The following is a 21,813-nucleotide window of genomic DNA, read 5'->3' on the forward strand; positions in this document are numbered from 1 at the left end:
TTTTTAGACGTGGCTGTTTGGCTACGAGTTGACAGACACCAACATGGTTTTACTCTCTGTTTCGAGTTGACAGACACCAACATGGTTTTCCTCTGTTTTTAGACATGACTGTTTGGCTACGAGTTGACAGACACCAACATGGTTTTACTCTCTGTTTCGAGTTGACAGACACCAATATGGTTTTCCTCTGTTTTTAGACGTGGCTGTTTGGCTACGAGTTGACAGACACCAACATGGTTTTACTCTCTGTTTCGAGTTGACAGACACCAACATGGTTTTACTCTCTGTTTCGAGTTGACAGACACCAACATGGTTTTACTCTCTGTTTCGAGTTGACAGACACCAACATGGTTTTACTCTCTGTTTCGAGTTGACAGACACCAACATGGTTTTACTCTCTGTTTCGAGTTGACAGACACCAACATGGTTTTTCCTCTGTTTTTAGACGTGGCTGTTTGGCTACGAGTTGACAGACACTACATGGTTTTTCCTCTGTTTTTAGACGTGGCTGTTTGGCTACGAGTTGACAGACACCAACATGGTTTTTCCTCTGTTTTTAGACGTGGCTGTTTGGCTACGAGTTGACAGACACCAACATGGTTTTACTCTCTGTTTCGAGTTGACAGACACCAACATGGTTTTACTCTCTGTTTCGAGTTGACAGACACCAACATGGTTTTCCTCTGTTTTTAGACGTGGCTGTTTGGCTACGAGTTGACAGACACCAACATGGTTTTACTCTCTGTTTCGAGTTGACAGACACCAATATGGTTTTCCTCTGTTTTTAGACGTGGCTGTTTGGCTACGAGTTGACAGACACCAACATGGTTTTACTCTCTGTTTCGAGTTGACAGACACCATCATGGTTTTCCTCTGTTTTTAGACGTGGATGTTTGGCTACGAGTTGACAGACACCAACATGGTTTTCCTCTGTTTTTAGACGTGGCTGTTTGGCTACGAGTTGACAGACACCAACATGGTTTTCCTCTGTTTTTAGACGTGGCTGTTTGGCTACGAGTTGACAGACACCAACATGGTTTTCCTCTGTTTTTAGACGTGGCTGTTTGGCTACGAGTTGACAGACACCAACATGGTTTTCCTCTGTTTTTAGACATGGCTGTTTGGCTACGAGTTGACAGACACCATCATGGTTTTCCTCTTGTTTTCAGACATGGCTGTTTGGCTACGAGTTGACAGACACCAACATGGTTTTCCTCTGTTTTCAGACGTGGCTGTTTGGCTACGAGTTGACAGACACCATCATGGTTTTCCTCTGTTTTCAGACATGGCTGTTTGGCTACGAGTTGACAGACACCATCATGGTTTTCCTCTGTTTTCAGACATGGCTGTTTGGCTACGAGTTGACAGACACCAACATGGTTTTACTCTCTGTTTCGAGTTGACAGACACCAACATGGTTTTCCTCTGTTTTCAGACATGGCTGTTTGGCTACGAGTTGACAGACACCATCATGGTTTTCTGCGAGGCTAAGATCATCTTCCTGGCCAGCAAGAAGAAGGTGGAGTTCCTGAAGCAGGTGGCGATCACCAAGGGGAACGAGAACGCCAACGGAGCTCCGCCCATCACGCTGCTCACCAGGGAGAAGGTAACCAATCAAACGGCTCGTTGTGTACCGTCACTAAAACACCCTGGACAACGCTCCACACGTCCCTAAAACCCCCTGGACAACGCTCCACACGTCCCTAAAACCCCCTGGACAACGCTCCACACGTCCCTAAAACACCCTGGACAACGCTCCACACGTCCCTAAAACCCCCTGGACAACGCTCCACACGTCACTAAAACACCCTGGACAACGCTCCACACGCCCCTAAAACACCCTGGACAACGCTCCACACGTCCCTAAAACACCCTGGACAACGCTCCACACGTCCCTAAAACACCCTGGACAACGCTCCACACGCCCCTAAAACCCCCTGGACAACGCTCCACACGTCCCTAAAACCCCCTGGACAACGCTCCACACGTCCCTAAAACCCCCTGGACAACGCTCCACACGTCACTAAAACACCCTGGACAACGCTCCACACGCCCCTAAAACACCCTGGACAACGCTCCACACGCCCCTAAAACACCCTGGACAACGCTCCACACGTCCCTAAAACACCCTGGACAACGCTCCACACGTCCCTAAAACACCCTGGACAACGCTCCACACGCCCCTAAAACACCCTGGACAACGCTCCACACGTCCCTAAAACACCCTGGACAACGCTCCACACGTCCCTAAAACACCCTGGACAACGCTCCACACGCCCCTAAAACCCCCTGGACAACGCTCCACACGTCCCTAAAACACCCTGGACAACGCTCCACACGTCCCTAAAACCCCCTGGACAACGCTCCACACGTCACTAAAACACCCTGGACAACGCTCCACACGCCCCTAAAACACCCTGGACAACGCTCCACACGTCCCTAAAACACCCTGGACAACGCTCCACACGTCCCTAAAACACCCTGGACAACGCTCCACACGTCCCTAAAACACCCTGGACAACGCTCCACACGCCCCTAAAACACCCTGGACAACGCTCCACACGTCCCAAACTCTGCTCCCTTCTCTAAAACACCCGGGACAACATGCTCCACACGTCCCAAACTCTGCTCCCTTCTGGCTCCAAAACTATAGAATGCACTTCCCATTACAGTCAGAACTGCAGCCTCACTCCCAATCTAAACTATAGAATGCACTTCCCATTGCAGTCAGAACTGCAGCCTCACTCCCAATCTAAACTATAGAATGCACTTCCCATTACAGTCAGAACTGCAGCCTCACTCCCAATCTAAACTATAGAATGCACTTCCCATTACAGTCAGAACTGCAGCCTCACTCCCAATCTAAACTATAGAATGCACTTCCCATTACAGTCAGAACTGCAGCCTCACTCCCAATCTAAACTATGGAATGCACTTCCCATTACAGTCAGAACTGCAGCCTCACTCCCAATCTAAACTATAGAATGCACTTCCCATTACAGTCAGAACTGCAGCCTCACTCCCAATCTAGACTATGGAATGCACTTCCCATTGCAGTCAGAACTGCAGCCTCACTCCCAATCTAAACTATGGAATGCACTTCCCATTACAGTCAGAACTGCAGCCTCACTCCCAATCTAAACTATAGAATGCACTTCCCATTACAGTCAGAACTGCAGCCTCACTCCCAATCTAAACTATGGAATGCACTTCCCATTACATTCAGAACTGCAGCCTCACTCCCAATCTTCCGCCGTAGTCTGAAACCCCACCTCTTCAGACTCCATCATGGCCCGTAGCACTTACCCGTAGCCCCTTAGATAGCACTTTATGTAGACTTAGATAGCATTTTATACAGACTTATAGCATGTTACGTAGACAGCACTAGAATTGCATTGTATGTAGTCATAGCACTTTATATGTCTATCAGAAATTTATCATGTCGGCCTGGGCCGTGGCTCAGCGGTCCAGGCACCTTGGCTGGTAACCCAGTCTGGCAGTGTTCCGCGGGTTCGACTCCCGATCCCGACGGCCTTTACTGCATGTCTGTCCCCCATCTCTCTCCCCATTTCCTGTCCATAAAACAGACGAAAGCCACAAAAAAAAACATTAAAAAAAGAAAAGAAAAAACATAAAAAAAAAAAGAAATGTATCATGTCTATCAGAAATGTATTATTTACCAAAAATATATAGTATAGTTTAGTTTTAGTATAGTTTAGTATAGTATGTATAGTTTAATTATATAGATAGTCCACTGTTACGTTTTTAGCTTCCGCATGTTTCATGATAACTACCTTTTATGTATGTGATGTATTGACATGCTTTTTGTTCTTGCTTAATGTAAATCTCTCTGGATTAAGAGTCTGATAAATGCCTACATTGTTGTGATTAGTCTATGGATTAACCCATTTAGACCTGAGGACGATTCTACAGATTTCTACAAATCGTTCTCCAACATTTTCATGTCAAGGACCCCCAAAAATATGTCATTGGCCGCCGACCCCCAACAGAAAATATGTTGTTCCAGTGACCTCCCAGAATCAAATATTTGAGTTAAAAACGTTCGCTCTGAAAGAATATATATATACACACATTTGGGCCACATTTTTCAAAAATAGCAGACCTACAAGTTGAAACGGACCAGAAGTGGGGCCGCTGTCTCATTTGGGGGGGCGTGAAATGTGTGTGTCAATATGGCCCATATATGAGCTTGTAGATCTGCTATTTTTCAATAGCTAAAGCATAACATAATGCTTAGTTAAAACACCAAAACGGCTTCCCGTCCAGAATGGGTTAAGGATTATTATGTTATACTTTTAGCTATTGAAAAATAGCAGATCTACAAGCTCATATATGGGCCATATTGACACACACATTTCACGCCCCCCCCCCCCCCCCCCCCCCAAATGAGACAGCGGCCCCACTTCTGGTCCGTTTCAACGCTGCCAATGCAATCCCTACGAGAGGCATCATAAAATACCCTAATTTCACTGGTTCATTACAGAGTCTGTAGCGATTTTTGAGCACGAAAACAGCATGGTTGTTTTTCACCACCTGTGCGCAACCTAACACACACACAAACACACACGCACATAGTAACTGTATATATGATGCTTTCGGGTGTGCCAGTACAGTACAGTGACAGTACAGTACAGTAGAGGGTACAGTAGAGGGACCCCCACACAGTAACTTTGTCATTTCTCAACCGTTTCGGACACGGGGCGGCACGCCGGAACCGGGCCGGCACCCTGGGTGTGTTCCTGTGGGTCTGAAACCCCAACACGGAGTTGCACCACTCACTTCACACGGGTGTGATTTTTTTTTTGTGTTCCAATAAAGTGTCCCATATGTTTGATTTGATTGGATTTCAATATACGAGACTCTTGCCCAACATGTGAGTGAGCCTTTGTCTTCCCTGTCACAGAAGAACAAAACAACTCCAAATAGACCTTCCCCTGTCCACAGTACTGTCTAATGTAGTAAACAACTCCAAATAGACCTTCCCCTGTCCACAGTACTGTCTAATGTAGTAAACAACTACAAATAGACCTTCCCCTGTCCACAGTACTGTCTAATGTAGTAAACAACTACAAATAGACCTTCCCCTGTCCACAGTACTGTCTAATGTAGTAAACAACTACAAATAGACCTTCCCCTGTCCACAGTACTGTCTAATGTAGTAAACAACTACAAATAGACCTTCCCCTGTCCACAGTACTGTCTAATGTAGTAAACAACTACAAATAGACCTTCCCCTGTCCACAGTACTGTCTAATGTAGTAAGTCATCATTACCCCCTGCGCTGCGTGACTCTCTAGCCCCCTCTAGTGCACCAGTCCTATTTTCTTCGTCTAATTACTCCCCGGCCGGCTCACACGATCTACATGTGGAAAAAAGATAGTCAACCGTGTCTCGATTGCTATCGTAAGCGTTGAAGCAAAAAAACAACGCAGCAAACAAACGTAGGTCTCTGTCTCCTCCAAAACAACAGATCATAGTCATACAGACACACACACACACACACACACACACACACACACACACACACACACACACACACACACACAGTTCACCTACCTCAAGTTTTGTTTTCCATGAAGAGAAGTCAAACAGAAGAAAAGTACATCATTGTGTCCCCCCACTTTGTGTCTGACAGAACGAGAGCAACAAGGCCAACTTTGACAAGATGATGGAGGCCATCAAAGGCAGCAAGGAGGGCAAGACGGTGGGCATCTTCAGCAAGGACAAGTTCCCTGGAGAGTACATGAAGTCCTGGAACGACACCATCACTGCAGAGGGCCTGGAGAAGGTAAGAGTTCCCTGGAGAGTACATGAAGTCCTGGAACGACACCATCACTGCAGAGGGCCTGGAGAAGGTAAGAGTTCCCTGGAGAGTACATGAAGTCCTGGAACGACACCATCACTGCAGAGGGCCTGGAGAAGGTAAGACAAGGACAAGTTCCCTGGAGAGTACATGAAGTCCTGGAATGACACCATCACTGCAGAGGGCCTGGAGAAGGTAAGAGTTCCCTGGAGAGTACATGAAGTCCTGGAACGACACCATCACTGCAGAGGGCCTGGAGAAGGTAAGAGTTCCCTGGAGAGTACATGAAGTCCTGGAACGACACCATCACTGCAGAGGGCCTGGAGAAGGTAAGAGTTGACCATCTGCAGACCACAGCCATGTTTCCATCAGAGTTTGGAAGCACTCGTTTTCTGTAAAGCAACGTCCTGCTGCCTCCTGCATTATGTGATCATTATAAACAGGTGCTACGCAGCCTGGGCAGTGAGTGATATCTAAACGGGTGCTACGCAGCCTGGGCAGTGAGTGATATCCAAACGGGTGCTACGCAGCCTGGGCAGTGAGTGATATCTAAACGGGTGCTACGCAGGGCAGTGAGTGATATCTAACTGCAACACTTGGAAAAATAATCACCTGCAAGGAAAGAGGTTTTCGTACAGCTGCAATGTTGGTGAGTTTGACCTTCAGTAATAAAACGAAAGATATTCAATTATTAAAGATACGCCATCCCAATTGGAGCCGCTAGAGGCCAAATGGCGCACGCACACACATCCTACACACGTCTGTATCAATGTTATAAATATAAACGGATGGTTTTCTGTGTGGAGCCCATGTTGGGCTGCTTGTATGTCCTAGCAGCCCAACATGGAGCCCATGTTGGGCTGCTTGTATGTCCTAGCAGCCCAACATGGAGCCCATGTTGGGCTGCTTGTATGTCCTAGCAGCCCAACATGCAGCCCATGTTGGGCTGCTTGTATGTCCTAGCAGCCCAACATGCAGCCCATGTTGGGCTGCTTGTATGTCCTAGCAGCCCAACATGCAGTGGAGCCCATGTTGGGCTGCTTGTATGTCCTAGCAGCCCAACATGCAGTGGAGCCCATGTTGGGCTGCTTGTATGTCCTAGCAGCCCAACATGGAGCCCATGTTGGGCTGCTTGTATGTCCTAGCAGCCCAACATGGAGCCCATGTTGGGCTGCTTGTATGTCCTAGCAGCCCAACATGGAGCCCATGTTGGGCTGCTTGTATGTCCTAGCAGCCCAACATGCCCATGTTGGGCTGCTTGTATGTCCTAGCAGCCCAACATGCAGTGGAGCCCATGTTGGGCTGCTTGTATGTCCTAGCAGCCCAACATGGAGCCCATGTTGGGCTGCTTGTATGTCCTAGCAGCCCAACATGCAGTGTGGAGCCCATGTTGGGCTGCTTGTATGTCCTAGCAGCCCAACATGCAGTGTGGAGCCCATGTTGGGCTGCTTGTATGTCCTAGCAGCCCAACATGGAGCCCATGTTGGGCTGCTTGTATGTCCTAGCAGCCCAACATGCAGTGTGGAGCCCATGTTGGGCTGCTTGTATGTCCTAGCAGCCCAACATGCAGTGTGGAGCCCATGTTGGGCTGCTTGTATGTCCTAGCAGCCCAACATGGAGTGTGGAGCCCATGTTGGGCTGCTTGTATGTCCTAGCAGCCCAACATGGAGTGTGGAGCCCATGTTGGGCTGCTTGTATGTCCTAGCAGCCCAACATGGAGTGCATACAGAAATGCACTACAAGCATTAACCCATTTAGACCTGAGGACGATTCTGCAAATGTCTTCTAAATCCTGATAGTTTTCTGAAAACCCCATGTTTCTATGTCAGTCGTTCTCAAGGTTTTTCATGTCAAGGACCCCCAAAAATATGAAATTGCCCGCCGACCCCCATCTGAAATGTTGTTCCAGGGACCCCCAGAAGCAAAGATTTGAGTTAAAAACGTGCTCTGAAAATATATATTCCAAAGATTTGCGCCACATTATCACGATTTTTCAAAAATAGCAGACCTACAAGTTCATAGCGCGGCACTAGGTCTGCTATTTTTCAATAGCTAAAGTATAACATAATGCTTAAAACACCAACAGGGGTTCCCGCCCAGAAGGGGTTAACACTCTGAGTGGCATAAACGGAGGTCTCCGTCCTATCAAATGGTAACGCTCAGGACGGAGAATAATAAAAGGACGGAACTTTATTGACTGTGTCTCTATTACCGATCGCATCGCTCCACAGGCTGGGAGCGTCTGTTGTCTCTATTACCGATCGCATCGCTCCCCAGGCTGGGAGCGTCTGTTGTCTCTATTACCGATCGCATCGCTCCCCAGGCTGGGAGCGTCTGTTGTCTCTATTACCGATCGCATCGCTCCACAGGCTGGGAGCGTCTGTTGTCTCTATTACCGATCGCATCGCTCCACAGGCTGGGAGTGTCTGTTGTCTCTATTACCGATCACATCGCTCCACAGGCTGGGAGTGTCTGTTGTCTCTATTACCGATCACATCGCTCCACAGGCTGGGAGTGTCTGTTGTCTCTATTACCGATCGCATCGCTCCACAGGCTGGGAGTGTCTGTTGTCTCTGTTACCGATCGCATCGCTCCACAGGCTGGGAGCGTCTGTTGTCTCTATTACCGATCGCATCGCTCCACAGGCTGGGAGTGTCTGTTGTCTCTGTTACCGATCGCATCGCTCCACAGGCTGGGAGTGTCTGTTGTCTCTATTACCGATCACATCGCTCCACAGGCTGGGAGTGTCTGTTGTCTCTATTACCGATCGCATCGCTCCACAGGCTGGGAGTGTCTGTTGTCTCTGTTACCGATCGCATCGCTCCACAGGCTGGGAGCGTCTGTTGTCTCTATTACCGATCGCATCGCTCCACAGGCTGGGAGTGTCTGTTGTCTCTGTTACCGATCGCATCGCTCCACAGGCTGGGAGCGTCTGTTGTCTCTATTACTGATCGCATCGCTCCACAGGCTGGGAGTGTCTGTTGTCTCTATTACCGATCGCATCGCTCCACAGGCTGGGAGTGTCTGTTGTCTCTATTACCGATCGCATCGCTCCACAGGCTGGGAGTGTCTGTTGTCTCTATTACTGATCGCATCGCTCCACAGGCTGGGAGTGTCTGTTGTCTCTATTACTGATCGCATCGCTCCACAGGCTGGGAGCGTCTGTTGCACAACATTCAATGTTATTTTCCGGTGGGACGTCATCCAAAATGTTCCCCCCCCATTTTAGCCGACGAGACCGAAAATCTTAAAACGTGAATAACTCTAAATCAATCCGTCCAATTCTAATCAAAGATCCTGTGTTAGACGGCCCACCGCGGTCCCGTCGCTAGTCGCGTTAGAATTAATCATACCTCCCGTTGTTGTCGATCCCCTCTAGAGTGTTTTGGCTACATCTAGCTACTTCAGCCACATCCGGGGTAGCGCCTGGTTGCGTCGCTACATGTGCTCCGTTGCTGCAAATCGCTGGGCGCTCTGATTTAATGGTCCTAAATACCCCGGGTGTTAACCTCTGTGTGACCTCTGACCCCCAGGTTGACGACAGTGCGGTGGTAGCGTACACCATGGGTTAGTTAGGTTGACATCTGACCTCTGACCCCCAGGTAGACGTCAGTGCAGTCGTAGCGTACACCATGGTTAACCTCTCTGTGACCTCTGACCTCCAGGTAGACGTCAGTGTGGTGGTAGCGTACACCATGGTTAACCTCTCTGTGACCTCTGACCTCCAGGTAGACGTCAGTGCGGTGGTAGCCTACACCATGGTTAACCTCTGACCTCCAGGTAGACGTCAGTGCAGTCGTAGCGTACACCATGGTTAACCTCTCTGTGACCTCTGACCTCCAGGTAGACGTCAGTGTGGTGGTAGCGTACACCATGGTTAACCTCTCTGTGACCTCTGACCTCCAGGTAGACGTCAGTGCGGTGGTAGCGTACACCATGGTTAACCTCTCTGTGACCTCTGACCTCCAGGTAGACGTCAGTGCGGTGGTAGCGTACACCATGGTTAACCTCTGTGACCTCTCACCTCCAGGTAGACGTCAGTGCGGTGGTAGCGTACACCATGGTTTAGGTTAACCTCTCTGTGACCTCTGACCTCCAGGTAGACGTCAGTGCGGTGGTAGCGTACACCATGGTTAACCTCTGTGACCTCTCACCTCCAGGTAGACGTCAGTGCGGTGGTAGCGTACACCATGGTTAACCTCTGTGACCTCTGACCTCCAGGTAGACGTCAGTGCGGTGGTAGCGTACACCATGGTTAACCTCTCTGACCTCCAGGTAGACGTCAGTGCGGTGGTAGCGTACACCATGGTTTAGGTTAACCTCTCTGTGACCTCTGACCTCCAGGTAGACGTCAGTGCGGTTGTAGCGTACACCATGGTTTAGGTTAACCTCTGACCTCTGACCCCCAGGTAGACGTCAGTGCGGTGGTAGCGTACACCATGGTTAACCTCTGTGACCTCTGACCTCCAGGTAGACGTCAGTGCGGTGGTAGCGTACACCATGGTTAACCTCTGTGACCTCTGACCTCCAGGTAGACGTCAGTGCGGTGGTAGCGTACACCATGGTTTAGGTTAACCTCTCTGTGACCTCTGACCTCCAGGTAGACGTCAGTGCGGTGGTAGCGTACACCATGGTTTAGGTTAACCTCTGTGACCTCTGACCCCCAGGTAGACGTCAGTGCGGTGGTAGCGTACACCATGGTTAACCTCTCTGTGACCTCTGACCTCCAGGTAGACGTCAGTGCGGTGGTAGCGTACACCATGGTTTAGGTTAACCTCTGTGACCTCTGACCTCCAGGTAGACGTCAGTGCGGTGGTAGCGTACACCATGGTTAACCTCTCTGTGACCTCTGACCTCCAGGTAGACGTCAGTGCGGTGGTAGCGTACACCATGGCGGTGAAGGAGGACGGTGAGCTGACGCTGATGAAGAAGGCGGCGGCCGTCACCAGCGAGGTCTACACCAAGTTCTTCAAGGAGAGAGTGATGGAGATAGTGGACGCTGACGAGGTGAGGAGAACATCTGGGCTGGGATGACGTAGAACAGGGGTGGAGAGGGCCATTATAGTTCCACACTCACCCCAGAGGGTCACATTGCATATTACTATTGTAGCAAAAATAGCCGATCTACAAGCTCAAAACAGCTATTTCTGCTATATTTGAATTGAAATCCTGATTTATTTATTTTTACCATTTATTTTATTGGAATCTTGAAAAGTAACCTTTTCATTTAATTTCAAATGCATTTAGTTATAGTAATGTTAACTTTATGAACTAACTCCAAATACATTGGACACAAAAAAAGACGGGGAATAGTGTTTATAGCTACCATATCTAGCTTTATATCTCGTGTTGTGTTTATAGCAGACTCCTCACTCAAATGTGCACTTGTAGTTTGGGCAACTCCAAAGCAAACTCCACATGTCCCAACATTTAATTTACCTGCCATAGAGCTGCCAACGAATATTCCATATTCAAACGAATTTTCGAATCAAAAAAAGAAATGAATAACTGAATATATAAAATTAAGATTCAAATTAAAAAAGAAAAAATGCTGTGCAAGTTTTCGCGAGACGGTTCCGTGGGTAAGTGTTGTGAGCTTGTAGATTAGTTATATTTCCCACGCGACACGCCGACACCGGCATACATTGAAGAATAAATCAGCTGCCTCGCACTCTTCCTAAACGCAGACTACGCAGGCTGCGTAGTTCCGATTCACAAAAGGCCTCACCTCACCGTTATTTGCGCACCGTCCGTACGCAAATAACGTAGTGCGCTCTTTGCCGACTTTGCGCAGGGCGGGCGGGGCCTTTTACGTTATTTGCGCAGTGAGTGTACGCTGCTCAGAAGGGTGAAATCTTCCGTCAACAGCGTACCTAGTGATCAGAATCAGAGACAGGCCTGGCCTACACCGAAACTTATTTTGCTGTGTTGTGTTGTGTTGTGTTGTGTTGTTTCGGACGGACGGGAGAGTATATTTTTAGACAACAACACACAGATCTATCACTCATCAATCTTCAATCATGAAGCGACTTTATCCTTCAGGAAATTATAAAAAGATAAATAAAATGCGTAAGGATGAACTGCGGCGCCGGTCCGGCAGCAGCAGCAGCAATGCAGTGTTCTGTTCTGTGAATTAATACTGCCTCCGTGCCGTGAAGTTTTATGGGAGAAGGGAGAATGCATGCGTTGTGTTCCAACTCGGTTTTCAGCAGCGCCAATGCGCGGAGAGAGAGTTGCGCCAGCAATGCGATCTTAAATGTTATGTCTCAGGTTGTATTGGTGTAAATATAATTATTAAAAAATCCGAATGGACCCGAATGGCCCCGAATCGGAATCGAAATCCGAATGGGTCAAATTGGTCGAATCCACGTGGGTTTTTAAAACGAATATCCGAATGTAATTTTTGGACAATTCCGGCAGCACTAACCTGCCATAGTGTCAACCCCTTACCCCTGTGTCGGATCGCTGGTTAGACTGGCATATTTGCCGATACCGATATGACCAAATAAGTGCCGATCCGATACTTTTCCGATACCGATACAGTATCGGGACATCTCTAATTAAAATGCACTTCACAGTTCCACACTAACTAATCATCCCAGGGGGTCATATCGGTTATCATCAGCTTCCACTAACTAATCATCCCAGGGGATCATATCGGTTATCATCAGCTAATCATCCCAGGGGATCATATCGGTTAACATCAGCTCTAACTAATCATCCCAGGGGATCATATGGGTTAACATCAGCTCACAGTTCCACACTAACTAATCATCCCAGGGGATCATATCGTTAACATCAGCTCACAGTTCCACACTAACTAATCATCCCAGGGGATCATATTGGGTAACATCAGCTCTAACTAATCATCCCAGGGGATCATATTGGGTAACATCAGCTCTAACTAATCATCCCAGGGGATCATATCGGTTAACATCAGCTCACAGTTCCACACTAACTAATCATCCCAGGGGATCATATCGTTAACATCAGCTCTAACTAATCATCCCAGGGGATCATATCGTTAACATCAGCTCTAACTAATCATCCCAGGGGATCATATGGGTTAACATCAGCTCTAACTAATCATCCCAGGGGATAATATCGGTTAACATCAGCTCTAACTAATCATCCCAGGGGATCATATCGGTTAACATCAGCTCTAACTAATCATCCCAGGGGATCATATCGGTTAACATCAGCTCTAACTAATCATCCCAGGGGATCATATCGTTAACATCAGCTCTAACTAATCATCCCAGGGGATCATATCGGTTAACATCAGCTCTAACTAATCATCCCAGGGGATCATATCGGTTAACATCAGCTTAACTAATCATCCCAGGGGATCATATCGTTAACATCAGCTCTAACTAATCATCCCAGGGGATCATATCGGTTAACATCAGCTCTAACTAATAATCCCAGGGGATCATATCGGTTAACATCAGCTCTAACTAATAATCCCAGGGGATCATATCGGTTAACATCAGCTCTAACTAATCATCCCAGGGGATCATATCGGGTAACATCAGCTCTAACTAATCATCCCAGGGGATCATATCGGGTAACATCAGCTCTAACTAATCATCCCAGGGGATCATATCGGGTAACATCAGCTCTAACTAATCATCCCAGGGGATCATATCGGGTAACATCAGCTCTAACTAATCATCCCAGGGGATCATATCGGGTAACATCAGCTTAACTAATCATCCCAGGGGATCATATCTGGAAGGTCTAGTGAACCTATGGGAGGATGGACGGTCTAGTGAACCTATAGGAGGATGGACGGTCTAGTGAACCTATGGGAGGATGGACGGTCTAGTGAACCTATGGGAGGATGGACGGTCTAGTGAACCTATGGAGGATGGCTGGTCTAGTGAACCTATGGAGGATGGATGGTCTAGTGAACCTATGGAGGATGGATGGTCTAGTGAACCTATGGGAGGATGGACGGTCTAGTGAACCTATGGGAGGATGGACGGTCTAGTGAACCTATGGGAGGATGGACGGTCTAGTGAACCTATGGGAGGATGGATGGTCTAGTGAACCTATGGGAAGATGGACGGTCTAGTGAACCTATGGGAGGATGGAGGGTCTAGTGAACCTATGGGAGGATGGACGGTCTAGTGAACCTATGGGAGGATGGACGGTCTAGTGAACCTATGGGAGGATGGATGGTCTAGTCTAGTGAACCTATGGGAGGATGGACGGTCTAGTGAACCTATGGGAGTATGGACGGTCTAGTGAACCTATGGGAGGATGGACGGTCTAGTGAACCTATGGGAGGATGGACGGTCTAGTGAACCTATGGGAGGATGGACGGTCTAGTGAACCTATGGGAGGATGGATGGTCTAGTCTAGTGAACCTATGGGAGGATGGACGGTCTGGTGAACCTATGGGAGGATGGATGGTCTAGTCTAGTGAACCTATGGGAGGATGGACGGTCTAGTGAACCTATGGGAGGATGGACGGTCTAGTGAACCTATGGGAGGATGGACGGTCTAGTGAACCTATGGGAGGATGGATGGTCTAGTCTAGTGAACCTATGGGAGGATGGACGGTCTAGTGAACCTATGGGAGGATGGACGGTCTAGTGAACCTATGGGAGGATGGACGGACTAGTGAACCTATGGGAGGATGGATGGTCTAGTGAACCTATGGGAGGATGGTCTAGTCTAGTGAACCTATGGGAGGATGGTCTAGTCTAGTGAACCTATGGGAGGATGGACGGTCTAGTGAACCTATGGGAGGATGGACGGTCTAGTGAACCTATGGGAGGATGGACGGTCTAGTGAACCTATGGGAGGATGGACGGTCTAGTGAACCTATGGGAGGATGGATGGTCTAGTCTAGTGAACCTATGGGAGGATGGATGGTCTAGTGAACCTATGGGAGGATGGATGGTCTAGTCTAGTGAACCTATGGGAGGATGGACGGTCTAGTCTAGTGAACCTATGGGAGGATGGATGGTCTAGTGAACCTATGGGAGGATGGACGGTCTAGTCTAGTGAACCTATGGGAGGATGGACGTTCTAGTGAACCTATGGGAGGATGGACGTTCTAGTGAACCTATGGGAGGATGGAAGGTCTAGTGAACCTATGGGAGGATGGAGGGTCTAGTGAACCTATGGGAGGATGGATGGTCTAGTCTAGTGAACCTATGGGAGGATGGACGGTCTAGTGAACCTATGGGAGGATGGACGGACTAGTGAACCTATGGGAGGATGGATGGTCTAGTGAACCTATGGGAGGATGGTCTAGTCTAGTGAACCTATGGGAGGATGGTCTAGTCTAGTGAACCTATGGGAGGATGGACGGTCTAGTGAACCTATGGGAGGATGGACGGTCTAGTGAACCTATGGGAGGATGGACGGTCTAGTGAACCTATGGGAGGATGGACGGTCTAGTGAACCTATGGGAGGATGGATGGTCTAGTATAGTGAACCTATGGGAGGATGGATGGTCTAGTGAACCTATGGGAGGATGGATGGTCTAGTCTAGTGAACCTATGGGAGGATGGACGGTCTAGTCTAGTGAACCTATGGGAGGATGGATGGTCTAGTGAACCTATGGGAGGATGGACGGTCTAGTCTAGTGAACCTATGGGAGGATGGATGGTCTAGTGAACCTATGGGAGGATGGACGGTCTAGTCTAGTGAACCTATGGGAGGATGGACGTTCTAGTGAACCTATGGGAGGATGGACGTTCTAGTGAACCTATGGGAGGATGGAAGGTCTAGTGAACCTATGGGAGGATGGAAGGTCTAGTGAACCTATGGGAGGATGGAGGGTCTAGTGAACCTATGGGAGGATGGACGGTCTAGTGAACCTATGGGAGGATGGAGGGTCTAGTGAACCTATGGGAGGATGGACGGTCTAGTGAACCTATGGGAGGATGGACTGTCTAGTGAACCTATGGGAGGATGGAGGGTCTAGTGAACCTATGGGAGGATGGAGGGTCTAGTGAACCTATGGGAGGATGGAGGGTCTAGTGAACCTATGGGAGGATGGATGGTCTAGTCTAGTGAACCTATGGGAGGATGGACGGTCTAGTGAACCTATGGGAGGATGGACGGTCTAGTGAACCTATGGGAGGATGGACGGACTAGTGAACCTATGGGAGGATGGACGGTCTAGTGAACCTATGGGAGGATGGTCTAGTCTAGTGAACCTATGGGAGGATGGTCTAGTCTAGTGAACCTATGGGAGGATGGACGGTCTAGTGAACCTATGGGAGGATGGACGGTCTAGTGAACCTATGGGAGGATGGACGGTCTAGTGAACCTATGGGAGGATGGACGGTCTAGTGAACCTATGGGAGGATGGATGGTCTAGTCTAGTGAACCTATGGGAGGATGGATGGTCTAGTGAACCTATGGGAGGATGGATGGTCTAGTCTAGTGAACCTATGGGAGGATGGACGGTCTAGTCTAGTGAACCTATGGGAGGATGGATGGTCTAGTGAACCTATGGGAGGATGGACGGTCTAGTCTAGTGAACCTATGGGAGGATGGACGTTCTAGTGAACCTATGGGAGGATGGACGTTCTAGTGAACCTATGGGAGGATGGAAGGTCTAGTGAACCTATGGGAGGATGGAAGGTCTAGTGAACCTATGGGAGGATGGAGGGTCTAGTGAACCTATGGGAGGATGGACGGTCTAGTGAACCTATGGGAGGATGGAGGGTCTAGTGAACCTATGGGAGGATGGACGGTCTAGTGAACCTATGGGAGGATGGACTGTCTAGTGAACCTATGGGAGGATGGAGGGTCTAGTGAACCTATGGGAGGATGGAGGGTCTAGTGAACCTATGGGAGGATGGACGGTCTAGTCTAGTGAACCTATGGGAGGATGGACGGTCTAGTGAACCTATGGGAGGATGGACGGTCTAGTGAACCTATGGGAGGATGGACGGTCTAGTGAACCTATGGGAGGAGGATGGACGGTCTAGTGAACCTATGGGAGGATGGATGGTCTAGTGAACCTATGGGAGGATGGACGGCCTAGTGAACCTATGGGAGGAGGATGGACGGTCTAGTGAACCTATGGGAGGAGGATGGACGGTCTAGTGAACCTATGGGAGGAGGATGGACGGTCTAGTGAACCTATGGGAGGATGGACGGTCTAGTGAACCTATGGGAGGATGGACGGTCTAGTGAACCTATGGGAGGATGGACGGTCTAGTGAACCTATGGGAGGATGGATGGTCTAGTGAACCTATGGGAGGATGGACGGCCTAGTGAACCTATGGGAGGTGGACGGTCTAGTGAACCTATGGGAGGATGGACTGTCTAGTGAACCTATGGGAGGATGGACGGTCTAGTGAACCTATGGGAGGATGGACGGTCTAGTGAACCTATGGGAGGTGGACGGTCTAGTGAACCTATGGGAGGACGGATGGTCTAGTGAACCTATGGGAGGATGGACGGTCTAGTGAACCTATGGGAGGATGGACGGTCTAGTGAACCTATGGGAGGATGGACGGTCTAGTGAACCTATGGGAGGATGGACGGTCTAGTGCTCAAACAGTTTTTTGTTTTGTTTTGGGGGGGGTGTCCCAGATATAAATGGCATTAAATGGGGGTCAATAGCCTATGCATGTCAAACTGGGCACCCCCCTCCCCCCGGACCACTGGTTGAGAACAATTTTGAATTAATTAATGAAATAATAAAAAACCCAATTTTTCGCCCATGCGGACTCGGCCCCCAGCCTGGTTCCCTAGTCAAAATATGGCCCTTGAGGAAAATGTATTGAAAAACCCTGGTCTAGTGAGAGTTCTCTGACCTCCAAAGCCCTGCTTTAGAGTCCAGTGAAATTGGCTACAGAACAGTGTTGTTTTTGGCAGCAAATTTTGATTTTAATTTTAGTCATAGTCTCTTGAATAGTTTTCATTTAGTTTCGGTCACATTTTAGTCAGAATGTCTTAGTGTTAGTCTAGTTTTAGTCAACTAAATGCCAGTTTATTTAGTCGACTAAATTCTATTTTGGCGGGCCTTGATGCTGTCGTAATGACAGTTTTTACACTTGCTGAAAATAGCCGATCTACAAGCACACAACGCGTTGTGAGCTTGTAGTGTAAAATGACTTATACTGGATCTCTTGTCCACTAGTCCCTTCCTAACATTTTAGTCTAGTTTTTATTTGTTGACGAAATTGTCAGTATATTTAGTCTTAGTTTTAGTCATCGTAGCTTAGTTTTGATTTAGTTTCCATTTAGTTTTCGTCAGTGGAAAAAGACGAACATTTTTCGTCTTAGTTTTAGTCGACGAAATGAACACTGGTTACAGAGGAGTCATTACATGACCTTTTGATCCCATTAACCCCCCCCCCCCCCCCCCCCCCTATAGAAAGTGCGCCACAGCAAGCTGGCGGAGTCCGTGGAGAAGGCCATCGAGGAGAAGAAGTATCTGGGAGGAGCCGACCCTTCTACGGTGGAGATGTGTTATCCTCCTATCATCCAGAGTGGAGGCAACTACAGCCTGAAGTTCAGCGTGGTCAGGTACATACCTTCACCTTTTACAGTGTGGTCAGGTACATATGATACGTCATTCACCTTCTTGAGGGGTGCTACTATATACAGCTTTTATCAACACACACGTCTCATATTTGCCATTGACAATGAAAGGATAAATTAGGTCATATGTGCCGTGCATATGGGTGTTGGGTGAAATCAACCCTCAATGTCTTCTGACAGACATATGGGAGGGGATTGGTCGATTTGGGTACTAATGCTTAGTATGAGGAATAAAGTACAGCAGCCTTGTGTTCCTAAAACAGAAAGGTATTGGGTAAGACTAACGTTATGTATCTTTCAGGACCTTTCACTGTTTCGTCTCAACCATTACTCTATGGCTCTGGTCTCGGTGGATATTTTGACATTACGTTTCTCTCCAAAGTTGAATGTTGCCACTACTGTACTACACAGGTTCATCCTGATGTTCTGGAGCATCTTTGTAAAGTTAGTGTTAGTAAAAAGCAGGTAAAAGAGTAACGTTTGAGGCAGACTAACATCAGTCACTCTGCCGTTCACTATAGTAGAAGAGGTGCGGGTTTAAACCGCAGCTACGTCAGCTCCGCCTACAGGAAATACGTAAACTGCGACCATGAGACCCGTTTCTGAATTCGTCTATAGGAGTGGTTGCACCACTCAATGTATGGATGTACAGTACAAGACCCAAACTGAGTGGTTGCACCACTCAATGTATGGATGTACAGTACAAGACCCAAACACTCAATGTATGGATGTACAGTACAAGACCCAAACCCACTCAATGTATGGATGTACAGTACAAGACCCAAACTGAGTGGTTGCACCACTCAATGTATGGATGTACAGTACAAGACCCAAACACTCAATGTATGGATGTGCAGTACAAGACCCAAACCCACTCAATGTATGGATGTGCAGTACAAGACCCAAACCCACTCAATGTATGGATGTACAGTACAAGACCCAAACCCACTCAATGTATGGATGTGCAGTACAAGACCCAAACCCACTCAATGTATGGATGTACAGTACAAGACCCAAACTCTGACTGATTTTACACTTGCCAGTGATGTAAATAGGTTTTCAATGTAATGAGTCCCGAGATGCAGGGATGGTCTTTTAGATGAGTCCCAAGGACATTTTATGAGTCCCACTTCAACAACGTTAGGAGTCATATTTTGCCATTTTTACAAATTGCAGCATCAGTGCCAGGGGGTGGACACCATTTTTGGTCCTGGGTGCCATTTTAGCCCATTTTATAATGGGATAAAAGAAAGAAAATGTAATTCTATTGTGCATGTCATCACCTGCACACCAGATTAGAGGAATTTTCAAAAATATGGATTAAAAAAATAAAAGAAGATATATTTTTTTAACTCGTCTTAACGCCCCTGGCACTTAAACTGTTTTAACTCCCATTTCATATTATATGGTTATAATGTGGTTCTATTCATGTAGAAAACAGAAGAAGAAATGATTATTATAACTAAAGCTAGCAAAATAAACTAGAATAAAAAACAGTACAGTAGTGCATCCCGTGGATGCAGAGGTCATTGTTTTATTGCGTCCCTTAACTATAAACTGCATTTTGGGATGCAAAATGCACCCTATTTTAATCTCTGCTTGCTGAAAATAGCAGATCTACAAGCTTGTAGATCTGCTATTTTCAGCATGCAACCAAGTGTGAAATGACTTATCTCTTGTCCACTACTCCCTTCCTAACATTTTAGTTTAGTTTTTATTTGTTGACGAAATCATCAGTATATTTAGTCTCAGTTTTAGTCGTCGTATCTTAGTTTCCATTTAGTTTGTCAGTGAAAAAAGGTTGTCGACGGACATTTTTCGTCATCGTCAACGAAATCAACACCAACCAATATCACCAACATCTCATGGGTATATAATGGTGTGTGTGTCCCTTCTCCTCCAGTGATAAGAACCACATCCACTTCGGGGCCACCACCTGCTCCATGGGTTTATAATAATAACATTATGGTGGTGTGTGTTGTTCCTCCAGTGATAAGAACCACATCCACTTCGGGGCCATCACCTGCTCCATGGGTTTATAATAGTGTGTGTGTGTCTCTCTGCAGTGATAAGAACCACATCCACTTCGGGGCCATCACCTGCTCCATGGGTTTATAATAGTGTGTGTGTGTCTCTCTGCAGTGATAAGAACCACATCCACTTCGGGGCCATCACCTGCTCCATGGGTTTATAATAGTGTGTGTGTGTCTCTCTGCAGTGATAAGAACCACATCCACTTCGGGGCCATCACCTGCTCCATGGGTTTATAATAGTGTGTGTGTGTGTCTCTCTGCAGTGATAAGAACCACATCCACTTCAGGGCCACCACCTGCTCCATGGGTTTATAATAGTGTGTGTGTGTCTCTCTGCAGTGATAAGAACCACATCCACTTCGGGGCCATCACCTGCTCCATGGGTTTATAATAGTGTGTGTGTGTCTCTCTGCAGTGATAAGAACCACATCCACTTCGGGGCCACCACCTGCTCCATGGGTTTATAATAATAACATTATGGTGTGTGTTCCTCCTCCAGTGATAAGAACCACATCCACTTCGGGGCCATCACCTGCTCCATGGGTTTATAATAGTGTGTGTGTGTGTCTCTCTGCAGTGATAAGAACCACATCCACTTCGGGGCCATCACCTGCTCCATGGGTTTATAATAGTGTGTGTGTGTGTGTGTGTCTCTCTGCAGTGATTAGAACCACATCCACTTCGGGGCCATCACCTGCTCCATGGGTTTATAATAGTGTGTGTGTGTCTCTCTGCAGTGATAAGAACCACATCCACTTCGGGGCCACCACCTGCTCCATGGGTTTATAATAATAACATTATGGTGTGTGTTCCTCCTCCAGTGATAAGAACCACATCCACTTCGGGGCCATCACCTGCTCCATGGGTTTATAATAGTGTGTGTGTGTCTCTCTGCAGTGATAAGAACCACATCCACTTCGGGGCCATCACCTGCTCCATGGGTTTATAATAGTGTGTGTGTGTGTCTCTCTGCAGTGATAAGAACCACATCCACTTCGGGGCCACCACCTGCTCCATGGGTTTATAATAGTGTGTGTGTGTCTCTCTGCAGTGATAAGAACCACATCCACTTCGGGGCCATCACCTGCTCCATGGGGATCCGCTACAAGTCGTACTGCTCCAACCTGGTGCGGACCCTGATGGTGGACCCCCCCCAGGAGATGCAGGACAACTACAACTTCCTGCTGCAGGTGGAGGACGAGCTGCTCAAAGAGCTCAAACACGGTGGGTGGAGCCTGGAGGTGGACCACTTCTATTGGCTGTTTCACTGGCCCGCCCCCAGCCTGTATAATTTCTATTGGCTGGGCTTGGACAAAGCCAACTCGGCTGCTAGCAAATCATGACAATAAAGAAAAAAAATTGGGCCGAACAAATAATTAGAAGCAAAAAAAGGAAAGGGTACAACACTTTTTATTCTTCTTTCTAATTATTTGT

The 21,813-nt window shown here is 47.7% G+C and overlaps 1 protein-coding gene across 3 annotated transcripts in view; it reads left to right on the top strand.

Moving 5' to 3' along the window:
- Positions 1-21,813, top strand: part of supt16h (SPT16 homolog, facilitates chromatin remodeling subunit) — a 53,820-nt gene that overhangs the window by 5,801 nt on the left and 26,206 nt on the right. Inside the window, exons 3-8 of one of the 3 annotated variants that reach the window (XM_079507365.1) lie at positions 1,436-1,606; positions 5,657-5,809; positions 6,115-6,153; positions 10,685-10,831; positions 18,180-18,331; positions 21,431-21,603. In XM_079507365.1, the coding sequence (XP_079363491.1) occupies positions 1,436-1,606; positions 5,657-5,809; positions 6,115-6,153; positions 10,685-10,831; positions 18,180-18,331; positions 21,431-21,603 (835 nt within the window). Of the gene's footprint in view, positions 1-1,435; positions 1,607-5,656; positions 5,810-6,098; positions 6,154-10,684; positions 10,832-18,179; positions 18,332-21,430; positions 21,604-21,813 lie in introns of those variants that run through there. The other 2 variants (XM_079507363.1, XM_079507364.1) reach the window with 2 other exon arrangements.

The sequence above is a fragment of the Electrona antarctica genome, assembly GCF_951216825.1.
Source record: "Electrona antarctica genome assembly, chromosome: 8".
Taxonomy (NCBI): Eukaryota; Metazoa; Chordata; class Actinopteri; order Myctophiformes; family Myctophidae; genus Electrona; species Electrona antarctica.